Genomic DNA, 22300 nt, shown 5'->3' on the forward strand with positions numbered 1-22300 from the left:
TTGGACAGGACCCTTCAGGATGGGAATCTGTTGGGAATGTGTTCATTCTTGTGTACTGTGCATCAAGCTGAACTTTGGTTGTATCTTTTACTGAAAAGGTAATATTGAAGAAAAGTGATTTCACATTGCGATACACCAATATTTTGTTGTGTAATTTTGAGGTTTCAAATCCTGTCCTGAAGCATAGTGAGCCATCTTTCTGAAGAAGGTCCTTGGCATTGATGGGAACTACTTTAAGTATAAAGGTACTGCAGAAATAAGGGGCTAAAATAGCAGTTATCAGTTAGGCAAAGTACAATAACAAAATCTGTAATATGGGGAAGGAGAGCATGGCAGTTATTGGTATGTAGAACATATTAGAAAATAAATTCATTCATTGTTATCTTTTTTAGGAAAATATTTTACAGAAGGTTGTGATGACTGCCTTTGCAGATCGGACAGTGGTGACCATCGCTGTAAGTAGCAGCTCCTTTCTTGGTTTTTGGGAAGATCACAGCGTTTCCAGAACCTTGAGATCAATTGATTGTGAATGAAGTTAGAGTTTGGAGAACTGTATTTTCAACAAGAAGAAAGTTTTCTTTCAGGGAAATTGAGCTGCACACTACACTGATTTAACTAAAGAATGTTTCCTTGTTCATTTTGGAACGCGGCATCAAGATAATGGACAATATATTTTGAGCATGAAAATACAGTGGGCCAGGTGATTTGACACAACTGCCACTTCATAAGGCAATTCAGTATAAATAATATTGGTGTAAGGCTGGAGTCTTTAGGGCCAAACTAAGAAGGGCCATCAGTGAACTTGACAGCTTAATTTATTAATCGCTTGTTTGTTAAACTGAACTCATTTTTTAAATGGGTAAGATGAACTTGAGCTTAGAACTTCTGCATTATTGGCCAGACTTCTGAATTACAAGAACCAGTAACAGACCCACTACACTAAAGTGCACTGCTTATTAAAATAAATTGCATTGAGGTAATCAGGTAGAATAATGGGACTGAAATAAGTGTTGAATTTGCTTTATTTAATAAGAGCGGTCACCAATTTTCCATGGAGTGACCGTTAAAATGTCCCATTCCAATCTGACCAAAGTCAATATTAAATTACAGGTAGCAAGAATGCTCACACTGAGCTGACGTAGTTATCCTTAAATATATAGATTAGGTTCCAATTACATCACTGAGATCTGTTCTGCTATTTTAAAACTTAATACAATTGCTATGGGCAGAAGAAACACAGTAAGGCAAATTTAAATTTTTTTTATACAAACATTCAAATTAGGTGCAGGTGGAGGCCATCCAGCCCTTCCAACTTGTTCCACCATTCAACAAGAACCTGGAGAATTTGGCTGTAGCCTCAAATCTGCATTTCTCCTACTTCAATAACTGTGTAGCCTCTTGCTCAACAAAAATTGTTCCATTTCTGCTATAAAAATATTCAACGGCTCTGCTTCCACCACTTTTACAGGAAATATGTTCCAAAGACATTAAGTCCTCTCAGTGGAAAAAAAATGGCCTCATCTTTTTTAAATAGGTGACCCTTGATTTTTAAACAATGACCCCCAGTTCTCGATTCTCCCGTAAGAGGAAACATTCTTTTCACATCTACCTAGTCAAGACCCCTCAGGATTCTAAACATTTCAATAAAGTCATCTCTTACTTTTCTAATCTAATGCAGATACAAGTCGAGCCTGCCCCACTTACCTAACAAGACAAGCCATGCATTCAAGGAATTTGTACAGTGAACTTTCTCTGAATTGCCTCCAACATATTTACATCCTTTCTTGGATAAACACTGTGCACAATAAACAAGATGTGGTCTCATCTGTGCCCTGTATAATCGAAGCATAATCTCCCTATTTTTGTACTTGATTCCTCTCATGATAAATGATAACATTCTATGGGCTCCCCCAATGACTTGCTGTATCTGCATACAAGCCTTTGGCAATTTCATGAAATAAGACACATAGATTCAGCTGCATTTCAGGACTTTACAATCTCTCACCAATTAAATAATGATTCCTTTTATTCTTCCTGCCTAAATAGACAACTGCACAGTATTCTCCATTTTCCACATTTTTGCTCATTTGGTTCACTTCCCAACATCTTTGTGTAACCAACTTATGTTCTTTTTCACCATTTAATTTCCTAACTGTCTTTGTGTCATCAGTTTTTTTTGACAACCATACCTTCTATCCCTTCATCTAAGTCATTTATAAAAAACTTATGAACAGTTGAGTTCCCAACATTAATATGGTACATAACTTGTACGTTGACAATCTGAACAGTACTCATTTACTTCTGCTCTTTGCTCCCTGCTAGTCAGCCAAATTTCCTATCCATGCCAATATGTTACCCTCTACACTATGTGTGTTTACATGTTGAGATGACGTCACATCAAAAGACTTGAGAAATTGAAGTACAGTGCACCACTAGCTCCCTTTGCCTCTTTAAAACACTCCAATAGATTGGTCACAAAACCATATTGACATTCCTGATTACCTTGAATTTATCCAAATGCTCTCCTAAAACTTCTTTAAGAGCTTCTTACATACGGTGTATGAAAGATGTTAAGTTAATTGACCAGCTTTCTGTCTACCTTTCATTTTCTTTGGTCATTTATTGCCTATTTAAAATTTTATCCAACCTTCTTATCTGCCACCTGTCTTTGCTTTTTGTTCAAGTTTGATACTATTGTGAACAGTTCAAGTTAACCAGGGTGAGTCTGTCATTTGTAATCTCTCATCATTGGAATGGACCTATGCTGAAATATCCCCTTAAATATCTACTACTGCATTTCTATTGATCTAACCTTTAACCTGATTTTCCAATGCAATATGACAAACACTGTTTTCATGCCCTCCCTCACTATTGCCATTATGTAAATGTTTAGATATGTGCTCAGACCCACTCCTCTCTGCCTCAGACTGAATGCAAGATTAAGTCATATTATAGTCATTGCGACCTAGGTGCACCATCGTTGAGATCATTAAGCTTACAGCAAATCCTCTGTACATGCAAAATCACGAATCTCTCCACGCCAAGAAATAAGTAACAACAAAATTCAACGTTCAATGTCTGTGATTTTTGTCCCAATTTTAATCTATTTTTAATGAGCTCTACACTCTCAAATTTCATCATTCAATGGGGTTCTCAGGAATAGACCTCTCATGGATAAAGAGGAATGATGATCTTACTACATAATACCAGGTATAGCCTGCTCTCTAGTTAGTTCCAGAATGTGCTGTTCCAATAAACCATCCTGAAAGCATTCTACAAAACTTGACTGAAATTTTCTTTCATCTGTCTTTTCCAGTCTCTGTGGATTGAAATCCACTATAATTATCACGGTGCCTTCCTGACAACCTTTCATTATTTCTTCCTTTTATGCATCACCTAACCACATGATTATTAAGATGGAGTCAGTATATCATGTCCGCTAGTGACTTCATGTTTTTATCATCTCATTTCTACCCAAACTATTTTCACATCTTAGTTACTTGAACCCTTTTGTATTGGATTAAAAACATAATTAATGAACGGAGCTATGCCTTAACCTTTTCCCAGTTTCCTGCCATTCCAAAATGTACGCTTCAAAACATCCTGCAGCCATGTCTGTGTAATGGCTACCAGATCATACTTAATATTTCTATTTACACTCTCAATCCATCAGTTTTGTTTCAAATGCTACATGCATTCAGGTACAAAGCTTTTAGTTGTATCCTTTTGTCTCTTTCTAAATTCTATGTATTATCCAAAGGAGAATTCAAATGTTTTTTTTACAAATACATTAAGGACAAAAGGGTAACTAGGGAGAGAATAGAACCCCTCAAAAATCAGCAAAGCAGCCTTTGTGTGGAGCTGCAGGATATGGGGCAGATACTAAAGTGTATTTTGCATCAGTATTTACTGTGGAAAAGGACATGGAAGATATAGAATTTAGGGAAATAGATGGTGTCATCTTGAAAAATGTCCATATTACAGAGGAGAAAGTGCTGGATGTCTTGAAATGCATAAAAGTGGATAAATCGTCTGGACCTGATCAGGTGCACCCTAGTGCTCTGTGGAAAGCTAGGAAAGTGATTGCTGGGCCTCTTACTGAGATATTTGCATCATCGATACTCACAGGTGAGGTGCCGGAAGACTGGAGATGGGCTAATGTGGTGCTGCTGTTTAAGAAAGGTGGTAAGAACAAGCCAGGGAACTGTAGACCAGTGAGCCTGACGTCAGTGGTGGGCAAGTTGTTGGAAGGAATCCTAAGAGACAGAGTGTATGTATATTTGGAAAGGCAAAGACTGATTAGGGATAGTCAACATGGCTTTATGCATGGGAAGTCATGTCTCTCAAACTTGTTTGAGTTTTTTGAAGAAGTAACAAAGAGGATTGATGAGGGCAGAGCATTGATATGATCTATACGGACTTCAGTAAGGCATTCAACAAGGTTCCCCATGGGAGACTGGTGAGCAAGGTTAGATCTCATGGAGTACAAGGAGAACTAGCCATTTGGATACAGAACTGGCTCAAAGGCAGAAACAGAGGGGGTGTTGGAGGGTTGTTTTTCAAACTGGAGGCCTGTGACCAGTGGAGTGCTACAAGGATCAGTGCTGGGTCCACTACTTTTCATCATTTATATAAATGATTTGGATGCGAGCATAAGAGGTATAGTTAGTAAGTTTGCTGATGATACCAAAATTGGAGGTGTAGTGGACAGCAAAGAAAGTTACCTCAGATTACAACAGGATCTTGATCAGATGGGCCAATGCGCTGAGAAGTGACAGATGGAGTTTAATTTAAATAAATATGAGGTGCTGCATTTTGGAAAAGCAAATCTTAGCTGGACTTATACACTTAATGGTAAGGTCCTAGTGAGTGTTGCTGAACAAAGAGACGTTGGAGTGCAGGTTCATAGCTCCTTGAAAATGGAGTCATAGGTAGATAGGATAGTGAAGAAGGTGTTTGGTATGCTTTCCTTTATTGGTCAGAATATTGAGTACAGGAGTTGGGAGGTCATATTGCGGCTGTACAGGACATTGGTTAGGCCACTTTTGGAATATTGCATGCAATTCTCCTTCCTATCAGAAAATTATTGTGAAACTTGAAAGGGATCAGAAAAGATTTACAAGAATGTTGCCAGCGTTGGAGGATTTGAGCTATAATGAGAGCTTGAATATGCTAGGGCTGTTTTCCCTGGAGTGTCAGCAGCTGAGGGGTAACCTTTTAAATCTTTATAAAATCATGAGGGGCATGGATAGGATGAATATACAAGGTCTTTTCCCTGGGGTCAGGGAGTCCAGAATTAGAGGACATAAGTTTAGGGTGAGAGGGGAAAGATATAAAAGAGACCTAAGGGGCAACTTTTTCACGCAGAGGGTGGTATGCATATGGAATGATCTGCCAGAGGCTAGTACAATTGCAACATTTAAAAGGCATCTGGATGGGTGTATGAATAGGAAGGGTTTGGAGGGATATGGGCAAGGTGCTGGCAGGTGGGGCTAGATTGAGTTGGGATATCTGGTCAGCATGGATGAGTTGGACCGAAGGATCTGTTTCCGTGCTGTACATCTCTATGACTCTACTTAATTGCTAGATTTGTACTTTCTATCCTTTCATGGCATCGTCTATTTGCCATTTCTCATATTAACACCTTCCACTTTTATTTACCTCATCTTCCCAAAATTTATCCCTTGTCCCCACTAATCCTCTCTACCTCTTGTTATGCCATTAGTAAGCACACCAAATCCAGTATGATTCTGATGAAGTTTGTCCCATTAGTATAAATCTTCGAGGAGAAAGTGAGGACTGCAGATGCTGGAGATCAGAGCTGAAAATGTGTTGCTGGAAAAGCGCAGCAGGTCAGGCAGCATCTTCCTGAAGGGCTGATGCCCAAAACATCGATTCTCCTGTTCCTTGGATGCTGCCTGACCTGCTGCGCTTTTCCAGCAACACATTTTCAGCCCATTAGTATAAATTCAACTTTCCTCAATACCTGCGTAAGTGCCATACAGACTGGAATGCACTTCTTCCACATCCATCTTTGAGCCACCCATGCATCTCTCTGATCTGATTTGCCCTATATCAGTTTTCACATGGCTCACATGCAGAGATTAATTTGGTGCCAAGCTCCTCATACCTTGCGGAACCTCCTCCTTAGTCCTATATCATTGGTACCTATACTTAATGGTGGCACAGTGGCCCAGTGGTTAACATAGCTGCCTCACAGTCCCAAGTTTGATTCCGCTGCTAGGCAACTGTGTGAAGTTTGCACATTATCCCCATGTCTGTGTGTGTTTCCCCCAGGTGCTCTGGTTTCCGCCCACAGTCCAAAGATGTGCAGGTTAGATGGATTGCCATGCTAAATTGTCCATAGTGTTTAGGGATGTCCAGGCTAGGGTGGAACATTTGTGGAAAATGCAGTGTTACAGGGACAGAATAGGAGGTGGATCTGGATGGAATGCTCTTCAGAGGTTTGGTGTAGACTCAATTTAATGGATGGCCTGCTTATAAACTGTAGGGATTCACTGATTCTACATGGAAATTGACAGTTAGGATTTTCACTCCCCAGTCAAAGTTCCTCTCCAACCCTGAGCAGATGCCCCAACATGCTAATAACAGGGCTGTTTGGCCTCTCACTCTTTCCTGCAGAGAACAGCATCAATACCCCTCACCATACTGTCCCTACCCACTACTGTTTTTTTTTAACTGCCCTGGATGTCTGTACATGAATGGCTTTCTGTGCTTTAATATCATGATCAGTTAGTTTATTCATTCATTCACCCTCATTCCCATCCCCAATCTCAAAAAGCCTCAAATCCATAGACAATTTCTGAGTCTCTTGCCTTCTCGATCCTCTTCTGACTGACTCATGGTCAGACAGTCCAATCCCTGAAGAAAAATGAAACGATCCTGAAAGGGGTGACTGCCTCCTGATACAAAAATCCAGGTAACTTATCCCTTCCAATTGTGGATTGTCATTCTTCAGTTTGTAAACTCTGTGCTAAGTCTGGTTGAGCTTCAAATATTTGCTGTAAATGTGATTGCTCTGAAACAGACTGATTTCCAGGAACTCCTGCATGCTGCAACTGTGACAATCATTTATCCTGCCATTTCAATATGGTTTAGGGATGACATTTTTTAAAATGAACGTTATATTTAGTTATTTTACACTTTATTAACCTTGCCACCAGTTACTATATTATTTTGAACCTAAGAAATAGAAGAGAAAATAGTTATTTATCGGTAATGTCCAAGTAACCAGCTTGTTCTCCTACATCAGAGTAAGAATCATTTGCTGCGCTGAAAATATCTAGGAAATGCAACAGGACTCCTCTTTCCCTTCCTCAGCTGAACTACCTTAATTATTTAATTCTGGCATAATATTAATTTATGATCCAATAAATACTACAGTCAGATTTTCATAATATTGTATAGAGAAATTAAAAGTTGCATTATATACGGAAGGTCTGTCAAAGAGATTCTGCACAGTGCATGACTAAAAGGGTTTAAAATACTGTTTCATCTAATTAAGGAGGTACGGGTGCTGAGAGGTAAATATTGTCCATCTATGTGCCTGTGTGACAGGAGTGGTTGAGTAATTGGTCACTAACTGTTGTCAGTTTGTAAAGGTAGCTGTTTGACAAAATGAGTTTGACGACTGGAGAAAGAAAACATTGACTATTAACAAAGGGTTTAAAATTTGAATGGTACAGTATTCTGACCGTATTTTCCAAAGTAACAGTGAGAGATGGTTCAGTTCCATGTATGGATAACCACGAATTGTACACTTAATTGCAATAGATATTATGGAAGTGTAGTTATTCCCTGGCTTATGTCAGGCTCATGTGAAAGATTTCTTTACTTTTTCTTTTGTAGCACCGGATTTCGCTAATTCTGGACGCGGATCAGATTATAGTCCTGTCAGATGGCACAGTAGCAGAAAATGATACTGTATCCAATTTACTGAGCAGGAACAGCACATTTGCCTTTTTAGTGAAGTCCAATAAGTAGAGACTGGTCACAAACTGGCCTGCCGGGTTTGTATGGGAATGGTTTGTTACCCTTCACAGAAATCGAGCTGCATTCTGCTTTCACACTAACAAAGGCTGTGTTTTTATTTTACATTTCAGCATTGAGTGCCTAACCAAGTTCACACTTTCAAAAGGTACATCGATTTGCAGTGAATCACGCTCACTGGTGTTTCTGTTTTTCAGCATCGAGTGCATACCATTCTGAATGCAGACTTGGTGATTGTGATGAAAAGAGGAATTATCCTAGAATATGACACTCCCAGTATACTCTTGGAACAGAGGGACGGAATCTTTGCCTCTTTTGTGCAGGCAGATAAATGATACATAGCAATAATTGCATTCTAGAGTTGCTTTTGTAATTTCATTTGATCTGTAAATAAAATTGGCACATTTCTTATGATTCTGTCGTATTGAATAAGTTGTTTACTACCATCACAACACAATGTAAAATAACACCATTGCTTGCACAACTAAATTACTAGAAAAATCGAACCTAATCTCTCATTGACACAAAATTCTTTCGAACATCAAACCAAAATAATATCTAATATTTCCATTACTTAAAAAAACTTCAATAAATCTCCAAATCCATGTTCTGTTATGATACACCTAATGCAATAAACTAGCATCTAACGCCGTATAGTTCTACACAAGCGCAATTTTCAATCGAAATCAGCAAAATTATTTTTTAATTCTGAAATATCTACCCAGGTTCGATCTTTTAATACATCGGAAACACATCCCGTACTACTCACTCCACCCTAATGCTAAAAAAATCTCAATACAAAACTCACAATCATGTCTACACAATCATTTTTCTGTTCGAACTTACATCGCACAATGTCTTCGGAGCAAATCATCTTCAAACGGCAATAAAGAGCTAATTTATATCCTTAGGAAATCCTGTTGCTCCACATGGCCTTTAATGCTGAAATCATCTTGACTGGCTGCACTGTTTTTGGTTGTTATTCAGGTAGGATACACAGACATCAAAACGTCTGTCATTGCTCCCAGAAATAAACGACAGTTGAATATTTTTCTCAATACATAAGAGTTAAATATCTATTACAAATATTATATATTGTATTACTGCGCCAAATTGGCAAAAAAAAGTCAAATTACTCCAACCGAAATACCCCTACTCCAATTAATACAACATCGCAATACTGTATATGAGGCACTACGTACAAAAGGTACGTTCTCAACATTGGCTAACAATACTCATTGCGGTTGAATTTAGAATTCACACTAAATTTGAATCGAGTTGATTTGAATTGAGTGGCAGTGTATCCTCACCCCACCCCACTCTCTCTATTCAAAATACAGTGTAGCATAATGCAGAATCGTGCAAATACACTACAGGAACAAATATACAAATAAATGTCATTGTAAATATTGGTGAAATGGCAAATTTAATATCAGAACGTCGGGGCAATGACCTTAGTCGCGCAAATAACTGAGCATATTTTCAGGGTCGTTATCTGAGCGGTATTTTTAGTCATCAAATGTCTGAGGAGCCCAGGGGTCCATTTTACCAACACTTTGAAGTTATAAACTGACAGGAGCAGATAGCGTTCCCTGCGCAGTCTGAATTTCCGTGAGACAGAGTTGAAGACCAACCGCCTTCGTCCTGATCTGGGACAGTTGTCGGTGATTCACCTTCGCAAAGCAATAGCAGGTAAGTCCCTCGGGACACAATTCAGAGGGAGACCATTGATCAGATGCCACCAAATCAAACGGGGAGAGGTTGCCTGAAGGTTTATCATGTCCTTTACAATAGTAATAAATGCCAAGAAATATAAAGGTTTACACGTTAGGTGCTGCAAAGTCCCCACTTTACTTCCTGCAGGTTCCCCACTTTACTTCCTGCAGGTTCTATGCTGATGCTATGAGCTACTCTAGCATTTTGATAGCGCGCCATTAGATTCTATTGTTACCGTGCCCTTCATCTTTCAGTGATTTGGTTACTCAGGTCAACAGTTGTGAACTGATATATTTGTCCTTTCACACCCAGTTGTCATTCCTCATATTCTCTCCTAAATCAGCAAGTAACATCACTGGGTGGACTATCTGTTGGTAGATGCACTCCGATCATTCCTTCAGAATAACGCTTCACAAACCTGCAGAAACCTACGCAAGGTACACCCAGAAGTTAGATTTAATCGGTTTCTTCGAAAGTTGTAACAAGCCATTTGACCTGTTCCCCACTCCAGCCAGGGACGACAACAACCCGCCAGGACTGGAGCCGAGAAACAGAGAAGCAAGAGTCCAGTTTACCAACTATCCACAAATTCCCGCCTCCAATGTTCAATTGAGTTGACTACAGGATCTGAACGAGGTAGAAACTTCTACCGTGTTTTTTTTTCCAGAACCAAGTGGCGTACATGAAAAATGAGTGAGGCTGTCCAGGGGCGATGAAACGTTTCTTCATACAAGACGCAATGAAAATCTCCAACTCTCTCTCAACGGGGAGGTGAGAGGTCAATTGAAAACTTCAAAACTGAGATCGGTATCTCTTAGTTAGGAAAATCTTATATGATGGGTATAGATCTAGAATTAGAAAATGAACTAGTATCTAATGGTGCAACTGGCTGAACTCTATTGCTGTTGCTATATTTTCACTTATTACTGCATTCAGAATATCAGCCAATCACAATAGTATATCAAAGTACTGGAATGCTATTGGAAGTGATGAGAATGATTATCCCATGCCAGAGGAGACTGAATGAGGAAGAAAGACTCCAGGAAATAATGGCTTATTTCCCCTGAATAGGTGACCAGGGAAGGATCCAGAGGATGTTGAGTTACAAAAAGATAAATCCAGAATATTACCTATTGTTGTAATCTAAACTACAACTGAAGCTGCTTCTATATATAGAACATGGTTTGCTCTTTCCTACTTCCTAAATATTTACTTTTTATACTGTAACCAGACATAGGCAGCTCTCTCCTGTTACGTTCGAAGCGAGAAGACAGACGTCGGGCTTTTGTCTGGCTGAAACGGAAACGAGTCTGAGTTCGCAAGCACAGACGATCACAAAGCAGCCTCCATTTGCCACCTGTTCCAAGTATGTTTTCTGCTGTGCTAAATAATTGCGGCATCCTTAAATTGAAATTCTGCTGCTCATACCTCACAGTGAAATTGCAAGTCTAATCTCACTGCTAAGTAATTACTGCAAGGAACAAAAGGCTCCGGATACAAATGGAGAATTGGTGAATCTACCAGACCTCAGATCACAGACAAGGTTATGCACGGACTGTTATTCCGGTTCTATATCAAAGGTGGATTTAAAGTAGCAAGGGCATGTTTTGCAAAACATCCTGGATTTCATTTAAACTTCCTTTCAGTATTTAAAATACCCACGTTTGCCTGATAGTAAATATGGCGTGTGTTTGTAAACAAACTTGCACAAAACCCTTTCCTTGACAAGAAAATTGAATCTGAAACCCTCAATAGATGCACGGTTGGCAGAGGCAAGACCACCTAGGGTCTATTCATATGAATGCTACTGGCCTGAACGAAATTGTAAAAATAATAAGGCTAACAACATTCATTGTCATTCAAGTGTCAATGGAAGAGCAATTTCCTACAGCTGCGCATGTGCAGTTAAATACGGAAATCAGGGAGTTTGTACTGTCCCACTCCGCTAGAAACTACAGTCTTTGGATCATGTTGAGACACCCAGGAATGTAATACAAGGAGTTGCTGTACGTACGTAATAGATACTTCTAAACTAACCAGAAATTTCAGGCGTGTCCATTCCAGTATTTTTTAAATGTTTGATCTATTTTAATTACTTCCAGACCACTCCTCTAGGACTAAACATTAACCAGGAGACTCATATTTTGGTCATTGGTGGAGATCATAAATACAATTGTTTTCAGTCTTTTGTTTCTATGTCTTTCCTCTCCCAAGTCCAATATTTCTTTTTGTTTGCTGCACTCAATTTGTCACTGAATGCACTAGTCCAACTTACATTCCCAGGTTCGGTCTTTAGCCAATTCTGCATATGGGATTCAGTACTCCAGGAAACGGTGTTGCGCTGAAATGGTTCGCTGGTCATTGCAAACTAAAGTGCAAAAGTCTGCGGGCAAGCACACCGAACGGCCAGCGCTGTTGTTTCCCCCCTGATCAACACAACCTAGCGCAGTAAATGTATGCACTGAGGTATGCATAATCACTCCGCTATGGAGTCAGTGTTGGAACTCACTGCTGACAAACAGGTTCAAAACAGCAAAAGGCAGCGGGAATATACTACCAAACCTAAGCAGTTTGCCCCGTCATTCAATCCCAGAAAACTACGCGAGGCAGGATCTGAAAAAGGGTCACTCGATTTCTCTCCACTGATGTTGCCAAACCTGCTGAGCGGTTTCCAGCAACTTCTGTTTTTTTTAGAATTAGAATCCCTCTGATTTACAGCATCCGCAATTCTTTCGGATTTTACGAAGGAAATGGCCTGGTTACCTTAGCTACACCGCATCAAATTGTCTGGCAGCGTCTTTGGAGAGAGCAACAAGGGTTAAAAGTTTCATGTCCAAGATCTTTCCACATTTGTCTAATTTCAGTTTTTGTGTGTATGTGTGTTATAATTTGAGTATGCGGCATCTCGTCGGTCTTTTGACCGAGCAAAAGCGTCCTCAACTGCTAGGTTAATGGCATTCAAGGCGGGTAGCGGAGAGATGAACCCCTTGTTTACACAACACAAATTGAATTCCCTGCAAAAGCCGGGTTCTCTGTTCAAGCCCAGGGTGGAACTGCAGCAAATCCTGAATTGGGGGAAACAGTGAGAGGGGAGAGGCTGGAGAGCACAGGATAGTGAAGAGGGAGAGGCTGGAGAGGAGAGTGAAAAGGGGAGAAGCTGGGGGTGGGCAGGATAGTGAAGCGGGAGAGGCTGAATCAGACAGTGAAGGGGTAAGAGACTGGAGGAGGAGACTGAAGAGGGGAGAAGCTGGGGAGCAGAGTGAAGAGGCTGAATAAGACAGTGAAGAGGGGGAAGGCTGGGGAGGAGAGGATAATGAAGAAAGTGAGAGACAGGAAGGCGCTGCGGCTCCCCTCCCTCTGGCGGCGCGGAGTGGTTGGGAGGGGCCGGGAGCTGGTGCTGAGCAGAGAGAGCTGGGCTCTGGGGCTGATTCATTGCCCTCAGCCTGCCCTTTATATCGAGTTACCGGAGTGATTGGCGGCGCCAGGCGGGCTGCTGGAAGGATGTCCCTTCCCTGGGGTGGAGGGAGAATCAGTGAGCGGTAGCCGGGAGGAGCGAGTGTGTGAGAGCCGGGAGGAAGGAGGCAGCAGCTCTGTGTGTGTGTGTGTGTGAGAGAGAGAGAGGGGGGGGGGCCGGGGCGGTGTGTCTGATGGGCCGGAGATGTTGGCCAGGAAAGGCCTGGTGCCCGAGGAGTATGTGCTGCGGCTGGTGGAGGACGTGTCGAGGCCCCGGTACCGGGCCCGGGAGCGCAAGGTGCGCTTCGTGGCCAAGAACGGCGCGTGCAACGTGGCGCACACCAACATCCGAGAGCAGGGCCGCTTCCTGCAGGACGTCTTCACCACCCTGGTGGACCTCAAGTGGAGGCACACGCTGCTCATCTTCACCATGTCGTTCCTGTGCAGCTGGCTGCTCTTCGCCATGATCTGGTGGCTGATCGCCTTCGCGCACGGTGACCTGCACCGGCCCCGGGACGGCGGCCCGGTGCCGTGCGTGACCAGCCTGCACTCGTTCACCTCGGCGTTCCTGTTCTCCATCGAGGTGCAGGTCACCATCGGCTTCGGGGGCCGCATGATCACCGAGGAGTGCCCGGCCGCCATCACCGTGCTGCTGGCGCAGAACATCGTCGGCCTGGTCATCAACGCCATCATGCTGGGCTGCATCTTCATGAAGACCTCGCAGGCGCACCGCCGCGCCGAGACGCTCATCTTCAGCCGCCACGCGGTGGTGTCGCCGCGCAACGGCCGCCTGTGCTTCATGTGCCGCGTGGGCGACCTCCGCAAGAGCATGATCATCGGCGCGACGGTGCGCCTGCAGCTGGTCCGCCAGACCGCCACCGCCGAGGGCGAGGTGCTGCCGCTCGACCAGGTCGACGTCGAGGTGGACAACCCGGTGGGCGGCGGCGGCATCTTCCTGGTGGCGCCGCTGATCATCGCGCACGTGATCGCGCCCGGCAGCCCGCTGTACCCGCTGCGCGCCGCCGACCTGCAGCGCCGCCATTTCGAGGTGGTCGTCATCCTCGAGGGGGTGGTGGAGACCACCGGCATCACCACGCAGGCGCGGACCTCCTACCTCTCCGACGAGATCCTGTGGGGCCGCCGCTTCGTCGCCGTGGTCGGCCACGAGGACGGCCGCTACTCGGTCGACTACTCCAAGTTCGGCAACACCGTGCCGGTGCCCATGCCCATGCCCGAAGAGGACGCCCAGGCCGCGCCGCACGCCGCCACCTTCGACATCTTCCCGCCGGCCCACAGGAGGAAGCTCACGGGGCCGCACCGCCACCACTCCGACACCGGGGATGAGGAGGAGCAGGGAAGCAGCGACAGGCCATGAAGCACAAAGAGAGGCAGAGACAGCTCCCCAAACCCAAGGGAACCTGACGCCGTAATATTTATATATTACATATTTATTTGCCTATATATATATATATATAATTTAATCTTTTGTGGTGCGGCCGGTTGTTCGTTTTTAAAAGTAATTCTCTACAGCAATAAGGCACTTTGAAATGAGAGTCTCGGGCAGGTTCCCCCCCTGGTGCTGAAGTTAACAGTTCCTCGGAGTTTGTAAGGAGCGGCTGGATGGGGGTTTTTTTTTGCACCAGACAGCAACAGCGCGCCTCAACCTCAGGAGAACGCAGAGCCCCCGATAAACCGAGTTTGCTGCAAGAGTGTCATCGCCGCACAATCATGCAGGTTGTCGAATCGAAGAGTAAATGAGTCAGCCTGTGTGTGAGACCCCCTTTTCCCGATGGAAACCCAACCCAGCCCGACAATTATTAGGCAAAAGTGAGGGCTGCAGATGCAGGAAACCAGAGTTGAGATTAGAGTGGTGCTGGAAAAGCACAGCAGGTCAGACAGCATCCGAGGAGCAGGAAAATCGACGTTTCGGGCAAAAGCCCTTCATCAGGAATAGAGCAATTATAAGGTCTAATCATCCCCACCCTAAGGCACTGAAGCATTACATTTTTTCACGTATGTCTCCAACTAATAGACGGCCGAGTTCGATGCAAACGGAAGGGACATCTTTCCTTGTATTTCTGTTTTGACAGCTGAGTTAAAGAACAGTGGTAAGGTTATCTCTGAGTAGCAGTTTTCCTCAGACCTTTTGATTTTACAAACTCGTTGCGATGGGGATGGGCACGTTGCATGAATAGCACCCTCCCGACCATTCTCATTTGAACCTCTGCACCTACTCGACTAGAATGCAAAATAAATGCAAAACTGGATGAGGGTGAATTCGATGCCGTGTTGTTAAAACGCCACTGGTAACTTCTAGTTATATCGTTAAATTGAATGACATTAATGTAACGCTAGCAGTTATGAAGACATGATAAACACATTTAGGGAAAAGAAAGGTAAAATGGACGAAAGAAAAAAAGACAACTCTTTAAGTATTAGTCAGTGGAATACGTTTTCCATTAGTCCTTTTTCTCACTTCAAACAATAGTGAAAGCCGAAACAATCTGATTGTTGGAAACAACATTGGAGATTTGTAAAATCTCCCTTTTTTTCAGTTGATTAGAGAGAGTTTTTAAAAAAAATCTAAAGAAAAACCTTTCTGCGTTATGGGATGGAGGGGTTGGGGTGGTGGGGAGGGTGTTAGGTAAAAAGTGGTTCCCGAGCCTCAGAGAATTTGAATGTCATTCTTTCAATTCTTTCAATGTAATAAGATAATTAGAAGAAACTCATCGACCTTCATTTCGTTTTTGGTGATACTGCCTCTTCGGGGATATATGATATGTTAGCGAGTTTTGAGAAGATATCTTCCGGTCCAGGTGGAACTCGAGCTGGGCTTTTCTGCCTATAGGGACACTACCACTACGCTGCGGGTCCCATTACATGATTACTATATTTGTTAGTTTTGTTTTATAATCGGCCGTAAGTTTCAGGTCTCAAGTTGACCAAGTTACTGAGCCCACATACTTTGGGAGCCACTTCCCTGATTCTTGAAACGGGTACAGGAGTGAAGAATTGAGTGCAAGTCAGGGCGTACACAACAGCGATTAAACTTAATGTGTTTTCGGAGATCAGAATGACGGCGATGCTTCCTACTCCCATCGACACACTCAAATATTTTAAGTAAGCCTTGGGAATTTAGCTCTCGAGCCAAATTATCTAAACTGCGCCCATTTGGGAGGAGAAGCGTATCATAAAATAAAGCAAGTTAAGCCAAGTGCAGACACAATCCGAAGATTTGCAACTAAAATCATTCATACAAGGACGACTTTCCAGCAGAAACCAAACTCCAGATGGAACAAAGGGTACCATTATGACGCAGTATTACTGGCAATTTTTATTTTGGAGCAATATAAAAATGATAACTCAACTTCAAAGCCCAATTATGAAGCTCCTGAAAGAGATAATTTAATTTCTGTATTTGATATTACATTGAACTTAATACCAGTGTTTTCTCAAATCTGGCGTGAAAATGTTTATGTCTCTGATCATTTCAGCACTTTTGCTGAAGTAAATGCGCACTTGGAGTAAATGCGCCACAGCATTTATGTTTTTAAATGAGAAAATGGACAAAATTGTGGAATTTCATTGCTCACGTTCTGCAAATGAAACTGGAATTTAATTACGTTTGACCAGTTAGCATTAACTACAAGTATCGAGTTGTAGTTTAAAAGTATGTTTTTTTTAAAAATGTTGATTGTAAGGGCATTATGTATAACTTGGTCGGAATTAAAACCAATGGAAGATTAAGAAACCATCCAGAAAATCGTAATTTCATATCATGTATAAACATTTGACAACATGGCAGTTAAGAATCCTAAATTAAGAAACACATTCTGAAAATCTGAGCAGACTTTGTACCAAGCCAGTTGGACACGGGCGCTCCAGAGAGAGAAAAAATAGCCGCCCATATTGAAATCAGAACAGCCTTCTTTTTGAAAGAAAAGCTTTTGTGCTACCTTTAAAAAATTAAGATATCCGAAGTAATTTTATTATTTACAGTACATCATTAGCAATCCACAGTACTACGTTTTTCACTTGGGTGCATTGTAGTCAATGGGTTATTACTCAACAGAACACATCTAGGGTTAATTTTCGTTAAATCTTTAAGACTCCAGTCATTTCATGTTAGCTACAATACTTTGCCTAATATCCATTTTGTATTCTTTCCAGTGGTTGCGTTAGAACTTCGATCGATTTTGTAACCCTAATCTTATCGCATGCATTTGGTCTATAATACGTTTCACTCCGGTACCACTACATCTGAGCTAGTATCAGTTTGCTTGAACAAAAAACTAAACATTAAACAGTCCAAGTGTTCGTTGTGACTGTGGACTCAAAACATCTGCTATCTCGAGGCAAACCTTTGAATGTACATATTGCAAATTTGCCGATCTGACAGCCAGTCGAAAGGTAGGAAACAAAAGCAAATTTTCTACCTGTGGAAAAAAAAATATCATTTATGTTTACCAATAAAATGGCCAAAGTATCCCAAATAATTCGCGATTTTTGTTATTACCCTTCAGAATTACCGTAATCCTCAGAAATAAAACGTTTTCACAACCTTTGATTTTGTTGCTTGCAATTTAAAACTTCTCTTTCCTCACTCACATTATATTAAAACAAACGGATTCAAAGTGCAAGCGGGAGGACATGACGTCCGAAATTGCCAATCTCTGTTGGAGTCTTTGTAGTTGCTCTCGTTTGAAGTGCATGGCGCCCTCTATTGCTTTGCGAGCTGAATGCATACATTAAAAAAATTCAATTTGCAATGTATAATTCAATGGTAAATTCCACTGTTTAGTAATGTGTAAAAGCACCTTAGTTTTTTAAATGAACATGTGTATACAAGTAGTGTAAAATTTCCCCAATAATCCTCCATTCTCAAGCAGAGATTGCAGATTCCGTGTCTGTGGGGGAGTTTGTGCAATGGCAAACAAGTTAGCTACAGTTAAGACCACAGAATCCCTGAAGTGTGGAAACAGGTCCTTCGGCCCAACAAATCCATGCGGAACCTCTGAAGAGTAACTACCCAGACCCATTCTTCTCCCCTATTATCCTATATTTACCCCTGACTAATCCACCTAACCTACACATCCCTAAACAATTTAGTGCAGCCAATCCTCCTAACCTGCACATTTTTGGATTACAAAGAGGAACACCCCACGTCTATTCGTATACTAAAAGAAATGCAGGCTTAAAATAATCTCACCATGGAGCTACTCACAGCTATCCATCTGTTGAAAGGGGCCCTCACTTGCTTTATTCACATTGTGTATTAGTCTGTACACTCTAAAAATTCCATCATGGCAATTAATGAAGCAAACAATACACGTGTTTCATTGGAATGTTGTAATGCTCAGCATTTTTTCTGATCTAAGAAGGTCAGAAAGAAATCCAAGTTTATTACACATTGCAATAATTTGGTCACTACCAGGTGTAAGAAGTGAATCAACAAGAGCTTCAGCAGAAAATAAGCTAAGGTCGGGGCAGAGTCAAGTAAGGTTACAGAGATAGAAATAAGATGTCTTTGTAATTGTTCAGTTACTTTTCAGAAGCTGATTTTGGTATCAAGTATGACTTAAAGTTATGAACTGTCTGGTTCAGCATCAAACAATTGTCAAGGAGAAGGATAAAGGTTGATGGCTAGACTATTGAGTATATGGCAGAAACCAATAAAAAAAATGGCTTTGGCACCTCTTTTATAGTTAATGGATTAAAATTTCTGTTCATCCATTATGGAATGTAAAATTGTCAGGATGACCATTTAAAGTTAGTGCAGAGATGTTGCAACATGGTGGCATGGTAGCGTTGTGTGTTATCAGCATACATGTGGAAATTGATCCAGCATTTTCAGGTGGTCTTGCAAAAGGACAGTTTGTAAATGAGAAATTGACTTAAAGGAACAATGGTGCAGCAGAGGAAGATGATTTTCTGGCTGTCAATGGCAAGAGATCACCTGGCTGGATGACAAGAGGATAGAGAATGGTTTTGTGGTCAGCTGTCAAAGGCTGAAGATGGGTTGCAAATAAATAAAGAAGGTTAGTTTATTATGGTCATAGATACAAAGCAACTTTCATTATATCAGACTAATGAATGTTAACCACTGAAATGGACAAGTTGTTAACTGAATCAAGAATACACAACATAGAATTCTTACTTAGTGTCTGCAGTGATTAAGTTGTTAAGACTCTTGTCTGAGTCAGAAGCTTGTAGCTTCAAATCCCACTTCAGAAACTCAACAATAATCTAGGCTGGCATTCCAATGCAGTATTGACAGGCTGCTGCAATGTCAGAGATGTTATTGTTCAGAAGACATGATAAAGTGCAGTGCTGACTTCCCTCCAAGATGGATGTAAAATCTGATTATTCTTTCAAAGAGTATGAGGGTGATCTTTGAGATCCTAGCTAATATTTATCCAAAAATCAATATAACTAAAGAATAGATGATGAGGTCATCATCATGGTCCTTTTTTGTGATCCTGCTGTGTACAAAAAAACTGTTGTGTTGCCTAAATTAGACCAATGATTACACTTTATTGGCTGTAAATTGCTTTGAGATCATAAAAGGAGCTAAATAAATGCATTTTTTTTTCTTTCGCAGAGGCCTCAAACCTAACTCATACACAAAGATGCATTTTTTTCAATGATTTATTTATTTGTAACTTTTGAATCAGGACTATTTGCCAAGAGTAAAGTGATTAAAGACAATTATAGATTATTATAAAGAGATCATATCACCTAACTATACATATCATAATATCTCAGCACTAGTTCTGTGTGGAAAAATAGATTACCGACTTTGTTAATTTTTAAAGCTTAATATTTTGTAATGCTCAAAAAGTGTAAGAAGTTAACCCCTAAGATTACATAAATGTTTTCTTGTAAAGAATATTACTGTTGAATTTCCAAGTGAGCTGACTGTAGACGTCTCCTCAGGGCAATTATATTCAAATGTCAATTGGATGGAGCTTTCATATTATCAGAAATTGATGTCATTTAATTTGAATAAATATTATATGTTCTAATAAAATTATTAAAGGTATATCATTTGTTTCTTTGGTTGCGATATCTATTATCTACCTGGATATGATCAAATGACAAGGCCCCAAATTGGGATAATTTCTTTGACAGCAATTTGCAAGCTTTTCAAAAGTGGTCAAAGTCACTGATTGACCTGAATCCACTTTGTGCATTTCACAGAATTGTTTTGGGAGTCAGCAAACATCAAGTGATAAATCATATGAAGCCAAGTGGCACAGTGATACTGACTCTACCTTTGAGTTCAAGTCCCATGTTACATCTCGATAGCTGCAAAGGAGTGTTCAGCCTGTCGTTCAACACCACCACCTCCCCACCTTTCCTTAATGGGAAAAATAGTGTGTGAAGGCACACTTTTAAAAAAAAGTGTTCACCTGGAAGCAAACAAAATAGCATATGAAATATTTCTGTTTATAGTCTATATTTAGAGAGAAATCAAAGACAGAGAAACCCATCTACCACTCTAATAGCCACTCACTCACCACTGATGTACAGTTGCAGCATTGTATGTCATCTACAAGATGCACTGCAGCAAGTGATCAAGATGAATTCAACATCACCTTCCAGAGACTAACAGACACAAACAGACAACTCTGATGTTTACGAATTCTGACAGACCCAAATAAATACTGAGAAACCAAATGGATACTAGCAATGTCTCACAGACCCAAACAGTACAAGACAGACTCTAACAGATACTGAGGGATACATTACAATGTGTAACAGACTCCGATATTTCAGAGAATAAATCCAAATAGTATCAAACAACCCCTCACAGACGGTGAGTAACCAAAACTGAGTGAGGTCTGAATCAGCTCAACATTGACTCCAGATCACATGACATTTCCTGATAACCGGTCCAATATTAGCAAGAAAGCCTTAAGCTCATTACCTCCTACTGTGTCCGTCAGCTGACAAATCATTACTCCCATGTTGAGCACAATTTGGAAGAGGCAGTGATGGCGGCAAGGGCACAATGTACAATAATTGGGGATCTTTCATAACCATTCCCAAGTAGCACCACTGAGCTGGACAAGTCCTAAAAGACATACCAGCCAGACTGAGTTTGCTCTAGGTAGGGATAGAACCCACAAAAGGGTAAAATGTAATTTATCTCACCCTGATCTTTCTACTGGTTGTTAATACATCAGCCCATCAAAGTATTGGTAAGAGTATTCTGCTATCATGCCCAGCAGCATAATGAAAGATCCTAAATATTTTTTATTTTGAAAATTACATTATTTTAAAAGAAAACAGACTCTTGGTGGATAGAAAACACTTACTTTCGAACAGAGAATGGCCAAGTTGGCTGCTTATAGAAATTTCCGGCAATAACTTGAAATAAGGTAGACAAGGATCAGGAGGTGGAGCAGTCAAGGTTTCAGTTGTAACCCTTCATCAGCTACCTGGCTTGCTGTGTTCATCCAGCGTCCTGCTTGTCTACCTTGGATTCCAGCATCTGCAGGTTTTTCTTCCGTTAAAACAAAAGCATAATCTTTCTGGAATATTGCACCACCATTTGTATGAGCATTCCAGACAAGATTATGCAAAGGAAGCCCAAACAATGCATCACTACAGCTGTGTCTGCTTTGAAAGAAACCCATCAAGACACATTACATTTAATTTGATCTTGATGCTAATGACCTCTTAGTTATCTTCTATAGTATACAATGGATGATGGGTTGTCAAAGCAACCACATTAACTAAGATGACTTAACCCAAGAGCCACCTGAATGAAGCTGCTCCTTTGTTTAACTGTTTCAATTTTCTCCTCATTCTGCTTGTAACACCAGAAGGGAAAACCACAGAAGCAACTCCTAGCATAGCAAATTGGGACCTCTGGTCTTCATATCTCTGAAAGGTCTGCTATCCAGTAAGAATCCTGTACTTAACAGCAAAGTGAATCAGTGTACCTTTAACTTCTGCTGCATTTGAGCTCCTGGGAGGGCTTTTCTTTGTGCACAGGAAGGACCTCCATTGTCCATCTACTTATTAGTCTCTCAAATACAGTTGAATTAATGCCAACATCCTTGATTTTAAGTTAATTCTTAATTTATAAGTTGTGTGTAAATGTGGGTTTGAA

The 22300-nt window shown here is 41.2% G+C and overlaps 2 protein-coding genes across 7 annotated transcripts in view; both read left to right on the forward strand.

Moving 5' to 3' along the window:
* abcc8 (ATP-binding cassette, sub-family C (CFTR/MRP), member 8) overlaps window positions 1–8424 on the forward strand; it is a 225890-nt gene extending 217466 nt beyond the window's left edge. For 4 of the 6 annotated variants that reach the window (XM_072592226.1, XM_072592229.1, XM_072592230.1 and 1 more), the window contains 2 exons: window positions 393–455; window positions 8208–8424. In XM_072592226.1, coding sequence (XP_072448327.1) covers window positions 393–455; window positions 8208–8345 — 201 coding nt within the window. In that variant the 3' untranslated portion in view covers window positions 8346–8424. Of the gene's footprint in view, window positions 1–392; window positions 456–7869 lie in introns of all 6 variants that reach the window. The other 2 variants (XM_072592228.1, XM_072592227.1) reach the window with 2 other exon arrangements.
* Window positions 8425–13018: 4594 nt separating this feature from the next.
* Window positions 13019–20221, forward strand: LOC140493608 (ATP-sensitive inward rectifier potassium channel 11-like). Its single transcript, XM_072592232.1, has 2 exons — window positions 13019–14605; window positions 17350–20221. Exon 1 carries the CDS (start codon window positions 13385–13387, stop codon window positions 14552–14554), a length of 1170 nt encoding a protein of 389 aa, XP_072448333.1. The 5' UTR covers window positions 13019–13384; the 3' UTR covers window positions 14555–14605; window positions 17350–20221.
* Window positions 20222–22300: the final 2079 nt, after the last annotated feature.

This window comes from Chiloscyllium punctatum, chromosome 22 (assembly GCF_047496795.1).
Source record: "Chiloscyllium punctatum isolate Juve2018m chromosome 22, sChiPun1.3, whole genome shotgun sequence".
NCBI lineage: Eukaryota > Metazoa > Chordata > Chondrichthyes > Orectolobiformes > Hemiscylliidae > Chiloscyllium > Chiloscyllium punctatum.

Excerpts from the sequence above, each read along its gene's own strand:
- LOC140493608 (XM_072592232.1), top strand. The coding sequence starts at position 13,385 with ATGTTGGCCAGGAAAGGCCTGGTGCCCGAGGAGTATGTGCTGCGGCTG.